The following is a 9,718-nucleotide window of genomic DNA, read 5'->3' on the forward strand; positions in this document are numbered from 1 at the left end:
AATATTGTATGCTGTAAAGGTGTATGGTGATTAAATGTGAATAAAAATGTATATAATAATAATAATAAAAAAGAGAGCGAGAAAGATTTCACTGGGGCCTGAGCTTTCTTTGATACAGTATCTGGGGAAGCTGTTTCCTATTCATCAGGCTTTGTCCTCGTCACGGTGTGTCCAGAGTTAGCAATTTGTGGATGTGAGGTGGTTGATGTTTTCTCTTTTTTGCGGGGGGTGGGCCTGGGGTATGTTGGGATGCTATGGGCAGATAACACTGGAGCCTGGGAGGGGAGGGTGGAAGAAGTGTCATGTGCACGCATAGCCTGAGTGAAAAATGCTTACAAATCTCCTTCTTTCACGACACAGACAACTTGTTTCAGCTCTGTTACCATTGAGTTTTAGGCATACTGAGATGAACTCCACATAGACCTGCTTCTAAAGAGTCACCTATCTGGTGGGGAGGTGGCATATATTTAAAAAACACATTTGGAAAATAGAGAAGACGGAGGCATTAGTCTCACAGGATGAGAATGGGGACATGGGGGGAAGTAGGTGAATCCATTTGCCATTTGATTCATGTTGCTCGAGTGCCTTTGTGTTCTAGGCACTGTCCTTGCACTGGGGATACAGCAGTAAAAGGACCGACCTCTCTGTCTTCATGGCACTTACGTTATAGGGAAGAGACAGACAAGAAAAAGTAACTATGTAACATAGTAGATAGTAGGACCTGAGAAGGACAAAATAAAAGGGGGAATATGAGCATATGCTGGGGGAGTTGCAGTTTCAGAAAGGCTGACCAGGAAAGGCCTCACTGAAAAGGTGGTATTTGAGTAAAGATCTGAAAGAAGTGAAGGAGTGGGTCATGTGCTCACTTGGGGAAGAGTGTTCTTGGAAGAAGAAAAAACAAAGTCCTTGAGGCAGGAATATGATTGATGATTGAAGAACAGCAAGGAGGTCCACATAGACGGGACAGAATGGTGGGGGTGAGCACTGGAGATGAGGCCAGAGAGGAAATGGTGGCCAGCTCCTGTAGGACCTTGCAGGGTACTTTGAAGACTATGGCTCTTCCTGAGTGATACAGGAAGCCTTGGGAAGGTTCTCAGCAGAGAGGTGGTATGAAGTAACAAGACTTGCCATTTTAGAATGGCCCCTGTGCTGAGGACAGCCTGGGGAGAGGGGCAGGGGTGGAAGTGAAGAGACCAGGGCAATTATAGAAATCCAGGTGAAAGAGGATGGTGGCTTACTCTGGTTGGTAACAGTAAAAGAGAAGATAGAGGGGCCAGCAGGTGGTGTGGTGGTTAAGGGTGCTGGACTCCCACATGGCTGACCACTGTTTGAACCTGGACCTGGCGACTTGCTTTCTTATCTTCCCTAGTCTCTCTCTGGTCAAATTTAAATAAGTAAGTAAATAAATAAAATAAAGTAAAAAAAAAAAAAAAAGCAGAAGGAGCTGGATTTCCCAGAGCCCACCTCCAAGAAACTATTCTCTTGACATTTGAAAAATTCTTCTTTTTTTGCAGTAAAATTACTTTCTTAGAAATGTTTGGTCCAGGCTAGTGCTGAAGAGAGTTTGAAGTTCCCGAGCCTGTGTGAACTAGGGATTGGAAACCTGCTAAGAGGATGAATTTGGGGATGAGGGTGCTTATTAGTCTTCTGGACCTGCCATAGTAAAGTCCCACAGGCTGGGAGGCTTAAAACAGCAAGATTTCTTGTCTTACAGTTCTGGAGGCCAGAAGTACAAAATCCAGGTGCTAATAGGGCCTTGCTCTCTCTGAAACCTATAGGGGAGAATCCTTCCTTGTCTTTTCTTTTCTTTTCTTAGAGGTTTTTGCCATAGAACACATGCTCTCATTAGAGAGAGACAGAGAGAGAGAGAGAGAGAGAGCGAGAAATAGTGATGAGGAAAGTGAAAAATCACCCCTACCCTGGGGAGGATGACCAAACCACAGTTTTTTTTTTCTCCATTTTCCTCTCCAGATCTTGGGCATGTAAACACACCCAGAGTGATTTTCAAGCCAACAGGTCTGGGACTTGAACTGTGGTCAGCCAGGTGGGATTCCAGCGATGTAACCACTATGCCACCCGCTGGCCCCCTTCCTTGTCTTTTCTAGCTTCTGGCATTTTCTGGAAATCCTTGGCCTTCCCGGACTTCTAGAGGCATCATTCCAATCTCTGTTTCTGTGGTAACATGGCTGTCTACGCTTCACATCATTTTCTGCTGTGTGTCTGTGTCCAAATTTTCCTCTTCTTATAAGGAAAACAGTATATTGAATTAGGGGCCTATCCTCCACCACTATTATCTCAACTAATTAGATCGGTAATGATCTTCTTTCTAAACAAGGTCACATTATGAGGTACTGGGAGCTAGGGCTTCAACAAGTCTTTCTGGGGGACAAAATTCAACTCTTAACAGTGTGACTGTCTGCCTGAGTATGAAACGCTCCATTTCTTTAGTGTTGACTATGATCTGTGCTTAGAGGGAGCCTGTCCCTGAGAGCCTCCCTTTGTTTTCCTGGCAGTGCTCTCAGAAACGGAGATGTGTGGTGGAGATGGTGGGAGTGAATAGGGAGATGCATTTCTTCATTCATTTGGATCAGAGTTTAGGCTGGAAGCTGTCCACTCCTAGTAGAGAAGGAGAGGGAGTCAGATGGGGTAGGAGGAAAGATGGTCTAGAATCAATGACTTTGGGGATGCTCAAGAGCAGACAGGCTATGTGCCTGGTCTGGGAGGGGACTAGCAGAAGATCTGATTGTTTTCTTTCCTCAAAGTACTAAGTCTCTCTCCCTGGTTCACCTGTATGCAAGATTGGTCCTGGGCCATGGTGGAGGAAAACAAGGGATATAGAGGAGGGAGATGACCAGGTCTCCTCTGGGAGACAATATTTGGTGAGCTAATTTATACATCTAAAACACAGTTATAAGAGATATCTATGTACCATAGCACAAAGATAATTTAAATAGATTTAATTGATCTTTTTAACCAAGTGTCAGTTATAACTTTAGTAGGTCATTATTTTACTATCTGATCTAGTTAGCCAATGTGATTCATTTTGGCCCAGTGTAGAATGTATGAATAGAAGACAGGAGGGATGAGTTTCTAATAGAGACTTTAGAAAGAGGCTTTAATAGCAATGGTCCAAACTTTGACTAATTTCAGGATAATACATCTGGTTCCTTTGGTGGTTGATTTAATTTTTGGAAATGTTCAAATGATTTAGGAGCCATGTGTAACGAACAGAAAATAGCGTTTGGACTAGGAGGCTCAGCATGTGCAGGTGTGACTCAGTGTGAAGGTCTCTGCCCTCTGGATGGGTTATAGCTGGCCCAATGTCTGGACCAGGACACTCTATGCTTCCTGGTGTTCCAGGAAGGGCTTCTCTCTTCACGTCTCAAGGGCCCACCCCACAGAGCACAGGCACACCGCAGGTTGAATGCTTTCACTTTAATAGCTCTGAGCTACAGGGTGTTTAAGGGTTTAAGTCCAGTGATTTCATTATTTTCGGCTTTTTGGGGCTCTATGTGAAAGCTTCCTTAAGTTTGTTAGCATGTTAGCTCCACCTAGAAGAAAAGTTAAGATGAGAATGAGGCTTCAAGGGCTCCAGGTGCCAGCTCTGCCTCTCCCATTCCTCCAGAACTCCATCTTCTGCTTTCCAAACCAATAGAGGGGCTCACGCAGAAGTTAGAGAGATGGAGGTTTGATTCATCAGAGGCTGAAGGACTAACCTTTTCACCCCACCTTGGAAGAGGCAGGAGGGACAGAAGTGAGCAGGCTCTAGAGCAGAGAGGCTGGGGGCTAGACCCTAGGGAGAATCGGTATTGGACAACAATGGCAGTTTGGGTCGATGAGAAATTGGAGACCTCCAAAAAGCACAAAGTGAGGGGAGCTTCCATGGCAGAAGCTATGGTACTTCCTCACTTGTGATGTGAGTTGGGGGCCTGTTCTCTCCTTCCTCCCAATCCTAGATGGTGGGTGGTGAGTGTTCTTGTTCCCACAAAGTCTTGGCTTGGGATGAACTCACCTGTAAAGAATTTTCCCCCAAGGCTAGCAACTTCATTTATTCTGTTTTCTAGTTCTTCAGCGCCCTCCTTTGCTACTGAGTGAGCTGTCTTTGCCACGTTTTCTGATTTTGGAGCAGTAAAATCATATCAGCTGAAAAGTCACATCATTCAAAAAGAGTTCCCCCAAGGTAGCATTCTACCTTCTTCCCCATCCTGGCAGAGGCAAGAGGGTCAGAAGCAAGTAGGTTCTACAGCGGGTGGCTGGGGTCTAGACTCAGGGAGAATCTGCACCAAACCATGGCAGTTTGGATCAATAAGGCACGAAGCAGGGAAGCTCCAATGGCAGGGGCTGGGGCTGTTCCAGATCCCACAGGTGTGGTGAGCTTGGGGGCCTATTTTCTCCTTCCTCCCACAAAGTCATGCCTTGGGCAGTACTCACTTTGTAATTGCATCCCATGCTGAATGGCACTATTTATTTTGTCTTTTACTTCTTTAGCAGCCGCCTGTGCTTGTGAGCCAGTAGCTTCTATTATGGAATCTAATTTTGGAGCAGAAGAAAAATCACATCATTTAAAAAGAATCCCCCTCCCCCTCAAGATAGCATTCCTATACAAATTCCTGAAGTGGAAAAGTTTTGCTGAGGGGCCCAGCCTCTCTCTTGTAGGAAAGTGTGTGGGCCAAGACAGAAACCATGTGTGATGCAGGCAGCGAAATCTACTGTGGCAGAAACCTTGTGCATGGGCGCGCCGTGCACCCCCACTTGTGCTTTGTGTTCAGGTGCTGGAGTATGTCTGAGTCTCCATGGGCTTGTCTCTGTGGGTGGAGGTGTCATGTGGGCTTGGAGCCACAGACTTCTCTAGGCTGTTGATGTGACACAGACAGAGACTTACGCAGGGTGTTCTGCTTTTTCTGGGGGACTTGGTTCTGCTTTCTCTGGGGGCGTTTGGTCGTCGGAGCTACTGTTGAAGTCTTCTGGGTTGTTGTGACTGTCTCTTGAGTTGAAGTCGGTTTTTCTGAAGTTGAGGTCACCTCATCAGCCTTAGCTACAAACACACACACATAATGATTTTAGCAGTCAAACTGTTTTTTTCTCTTTGGAATGGGTGGCAGGCCCTAAGATACCTTCTGTGGGCTGGGTGCTTAGAAATGATGTGGCGTAAATCCTGTCCTCTTAAGGAAGATGAGATTTCCATGTACTGTGTGCCTCCTGGAATTGGGTGGGCAGGGCTTGGGCAGGGCTAACATACGGTGAGAATCAGGGAGCACTTCCGAGAGAAGCTGGCTCTTGAAGGCAGGACCTGGGAAGGGCGGATGTTCTAAAGGGGCTTTCTTGGAGGCACGAAGTGACTCAGGGAAAGACATATGTTGGACAGGTGTGGAGAATGGAAAGGAGTTCGATTTAGCTGATGTGGGTGAAACGTGAAGGAGAGTCATGAAAAATAGGGTTAGAAAATGAGGACTGAAGTCAGATAATGGGTGCCCTGCTGAGGAGATGGAGTTATAGGAGGTGTTCATGGGTGAAGGTATGAATACCATGAGAGACAGTGCCCTTTTCATTTGACCTCATGTTTCTCTCCCTTGGAGTCATGCCAAAGCTTTCTCCCATGTCCCCTGTTGGCCTTGCCTGCCTGGGTTATTTCCTTTGTCCTTAGCCTTGTGACATTCTTATTATTTTAGAATAATTTAATTTTATTGAAATATTATTATTTAAAAAAATTTCTATAGGGCACATGCACTCACCAAAAAGAGAGAGAGGGAAAGTGAAAAGCTAGCCACCAGGTCCAGGATTCAAACTATGGTCTGCAATGTGGGAGTCTAGCGCCTTCACCACACCACTTGCTGGCCCAACCTTGTCCCATTCTAATCCATGCTATTCTCTTTGTTATATTACCAGTTCCTCACCATTATCATCTAAAATAGAACACAAACCCCCTCCTATGGCTTATTTCCCCTGCCTCCACTCACATCCCCAATTGTTAAATCCTCCCACTAAGGGTACAGGCAGAAGGGAGAGGAGGACGCACAGGGCCCAATGGGAATCAAGCTACAAGAGGTGTGACTTTATCCTCCTTCCTTTCTTCCTCAGGATATCACCTGCTAAGTCAACAAGGGCTAGCTGGGGCTATCTGATACTTCCTATCTTGCTGACAGGTCCTTTGTGTACCAAAGCTTTCTCCCATGCCCCCTGTTGGCTTTGCCTGCCTGGGTTATTTTCTTTTGTCCTTAGCCTTGTGCCATTCTTTTTTTAAAAGAATCATTTAATTTTATTTAAATGTTATTATTAAAAAAATTTCTATAGGGCACATGCAGTCATGAAAAAGAGAGAGAAAGAGAGAGGGAAGGTAAAAAGCAAGCCACCAGCTCCAGGACTCAAACCGTGGTCTGTAATGTGGGAGTCTAGCGCCTTAACCACCACACCACTTGCTAGCCCAACCTTGTCCCATTCTAATCCATGCTATTCTCTTTGTTATGTTACCAGTTCCTCACCATTATCATCTAAAATAGAACACAAACCCCCTCCTATGGCTTCTTTCCCCTGCCTCCACTCACATCCCCAATTGTTAAATCCTCCCACTGAGGGTACAGGCAGAAGGGAGAGGAGGACTCACAGGTCACAGAATCTTGGTTAGGAGCAGACCCTGCAGGGTCAGAGGTGCCATCTTCTGCAATAAAGGAAACAGATGCCAGGTTAGGGTAAGGACTGAACCAGATTCACCTGAGCTGCCCTCCCCTCCCATTCCTCAGGCAGCTCTTGGGCACATTTTTGCTTGAACATGCCTTTAAGCCACTTTGGTAGGTCCACCAAGACAGTCTCCCTGATGTTTGACTTTAACCTCTTCTGCAGTTCTTTGAAACAGGTTCTCCTCTGAGAAGTGTAATCTCTCTCAGAACCCTGCCCCCTCCTGACTTGCCTCTGGTTTGTAAGGGTTTCCTGAGACTCCTGTCAGGGAGCCAGCTGTGGCTGGATGAACTCAAGCTCCTCTGTGGTGGAGGAGGACAGTGATGGGACCATGGGGTTATGCCTGAGATATTTCTGGGATTGGGACTGCAATCCCTGTCCTTATTCCCTTTATTCTTTCAATACAATCAATGTTCATGCAAAGTTCTCTGCTAATGAATGACGACAGAGTGCTGGAGAAGGCAGGTAAGACCCCCACTGTGACAGAGCTACATTCTGTTACATGATTATTACTAACATTATTTTCAAGTTTTGTCAGAGGGTGCATGCATTTGCCAGAGAGAGACAGACAGAGGAAAAGGGAGGAAACACCCTCCAATGAGGCATAGTCATGCTGTAATCCCTTCTCCTCCATTACTCCATCCTGTCAGGACTCTGGGCATGCACACATACAAGCCCAGAGTGTTTTTCAAACCTTTGGAGCCAGGATTTGAACCACGTGGTCAGCCATGTGGGTTTCAGCTGCCCCAACCAACAGGCCACGGGCCTGCTTGGTACATGATTATTTAATTACCAGTATAATGGTTCTAGAAGGGGAAAGTACAGCAAGGTGTCATAAAGGCAAGTGGGACTGGGTTTATCTTACATGTTTATGGAAGGTTTTTTATGGAGGAATTTCATCTAAACTGAGATTTAATAGATTGAAACTCACTGGCCAGGTGACATTCCGAGTTGGTTCAGGGAAGAGGACAAGGAGAGGAAAAGTATTCCAGGCAGAGGGAAGAGCAAGATGGAAGGTCTTGATGCTTGAGGACCTGCAGGGTCACCCCAGCCTAAAGGATGCCTTTCGTGTGATTAGAAAAAGTGTTCTTTGCTCTCAGGAGACACAGCCATGGGCCAGCATGTGCTGCTGGAATTGGAGCATGGACCAGATTTTAGCTCCCTCCACTTCTGGCCTGGTCCCCCTTGGGCAGGGAACAATCTGCCTGAGTATATGCAGTGGCCCAGTACACTGCAAGAAGGCCAGTGTGGCTGCAGCACAGGGTAAGGAGAGGCAAGTGAGAAGATGAGTTGGGAGAGTAAGCAAGGGCTGCAGGGAACCTGGTTCCCCTGATTGCTGGGATCGAGAAGCAGCATGTGGAGAACTGGGAGCAGGAATCACTTGCAGAGCCAGGGAAGCCAGGAAAGCATTGGGAGAGAAGCAGAAGGATGCAGCAAGACCTCAGGCCTCCCTGGGCTGCTAGGACTATGGTAGGGGGCAGTGAAAGGGCCATACTCACGGGCATAGACCAGGGTCCCAACCAGAGCTGCCAGGAAGAGGAGATCCGTGAATCTCATGCTTTCTAATGAGGAGTGAATGTAATGACAGTATCCTCAGAGGGTCAGGTGACTAAGGTGCTGAAACTGTTGGGCCCTTTTAAGGACATTAAGAGCCAATGGGAATCAAGCTACAAGAGGTGTGACTTTATCCTCCTTCCTTTCTTCCTCAGGATATCACCTGCTAAGTCAACAAGGGCTAGCTGGGGCTATCTGATACTTCCTATCTTGCTGACAGGTCCTTTGTGTACCAAAGCTTTCTCCCATGCCCCCTGTTGGCTTTGCCTGCCTGGGTTATTTTCTTTTGTCCTTAGCCTTGTGCCATTCTTTTTTAAAAGAATCATTTAATTTTATTTAAATGTTATTATTAAAAAAATTTCTATAGGGCACATGCAGTCATGAAAAAGAGAGAGAAAGAGAGAGGGAAGGTAAAAAGCAAGCCACCAGCTCCAGGACTCAAACCGTGGTCTGTAATGTGGGAGTCTAGCGCCTTAACCACCACACCACTTGCTAGCCCAACCTTGTCCCATTCTAATCCATGCTATTCTCTTTGTTATGTTACCAGTTCCTCACCATTATCATCTAAAATAGAACACAAACCCCCTCCTATGGCTTCTTTCCCCTGCCTCCACTCACATCCCCAATTGTTAAATCCTCCCACTGAGGGTACAGGCAGAAGGGAGAGGAGGACTCACAGGTCACAGAATCTTGGTTAGGAGTAGATGCTGCAGAGTCAGAGGTGCCATCTTCTGCAATAAAGGAAACAGATGCCATGTTAGAGTGAGGACTGAACCAGATTCACCTGAGTTGCCCTCCCCTCCCATTCCTCAGGCAGCTCTTGGGCACATTTTTGCTTGAACATGCCCTAGCCTCTAGGTAGCTGGTCTGCTCCAGATGTAGGGAGTGGGAGCTGGGTAAGTACTTCCTTACTAACCTGTCAATGGGGAAGTTGAGTTCTTCTGGGTTTCTCTTTTCTTTTTTTTGGAGAGGTTTTTTTTAATTTGCTATAGGGCACGTGCGCTCGCCAGACAGAGAGTCAGAGAGACAGAAAGCGAGAAATCACCCCCCAGGGGGGATGGCCACACCACAATCCCTTCTCCTCCATTCTCCTCTTGGGATTTTGGGCATGCATGCACACGCACCCGGTGTGAGTTTTAAGCCACCGGGTCTGAGATGCGAACCGTGGTCGACTGCGTGGGAGTCCAGCGACATAGCCATTACGCCAACTGCTGGTCCTGGGTTTCTCTTTTCTAATCTTTATTTTGGGAAAAATGCTGCCTTGGATTTCCCAAGACCTGTTTAAGGAGAAAATGAGTCAACATATATAAAAGGATTTGAATCACATGGTCAGCCATGTGTGTTTCAGCTGCTCCAACCAGCTGAAACCTGTATAATTGCAGTGGGAAGGTTTTATCCCATCTGAACCAGGCTATGTGGGGGTGTCCAGACCTTACCTAATCAGTGGAACAGGACCTTTTCCTTTGGCAGCTGGTTAAGCTGAATCCTTAAT

The 9,718-nt window shown here is 46.5% G+C and overlaps 1 protein-coding gene across 2 annotated transcripts; it reads right to left on the reverse strand.

Moving 5' to 3' along the window:
* Nucleotides 1-3,416: 3,416 nt before the first annotated feature.
* On the reverse strand, nucleotides 3,417-9,441 carry LACRT (lacritin). Of its 2 annotated transcripts, none has more exons than XM_006169117.2 (6): nucleotides 9,390-9,441; nucleotides 8,904-8,957; nucleotides 4,883-5,035; nucleotides 4,432-4,530; nucleotides 4,013-4,114; nucleotides 3,417-3,551 (listed from the first exon to the last, which is right to left on the reverse strand). In XM_006169117.2, exons 1-6 carry the CDS (start codon nucleotides 9,424-9,426, stop codon nucleotides 3,487-3,489), a joined length of 510 nt encoding a protein of 169 aa, XP_006169179.1. In that variant the 5' UTR covers nucleotides 9,427-9,441; the 3' UTR covers nucleotides 3,417-3,486. The 2 variants fall into 2 exon arrangements, with proteins under 2 accessions (XP_006169179.1, XP_006169178.1); XM_006169116.3 differs by lacking the exons at nucleotides 8,904-8,957; nucleotides 9,390-9,441 and adding exons at nucleotides 6,602-6,655; nucleotides 8,172-8,288.
* Between the last annotated feature and the right edge of the window lie 277 nt (nucleotides 9,442-9,718).

This window comes from Tupaia chinensis, unplaced genomic scaffold (assembly GCF_000334495.1).
Source record: "Tupaia chinensis unplaced genomic scaffold, TupChi_1.0 Scaffold146740_1, whole genome shotgun sequence".
Classification (NCBI taxonomy): Eukaryota; Metazoa; Chordata; class Mammalia; order Scandentia; family Tupaiidae; genus Tupaia; species Tupaia belangeri.

Excerpts from the sequence above, each read along its gene's own strand:
- LACRT (XM_006169116.3), bottom strand. The coding sequence starts at position 8,229 with ATGAGATTCACGGATCTCCTCTTCCTGGCAGCTCTGGTTGGGACCCTG. Across the intron at positions 5,036-6,601 it reads TAACCAAGATTCTGTGACCT|CTAAGGCTGATGAGGTGACC; the intron begins GTGAGTCCTCCT and ends GTGTGTTTGTAG. Across the intron at positions 4,531-4,882 it reads GAAAAAGCAGAACACCCTGC|ATTCCATAATAGAAGCTACT; the intron begins GTAAGTCTCTGT and ends CTCCAAAATTAG.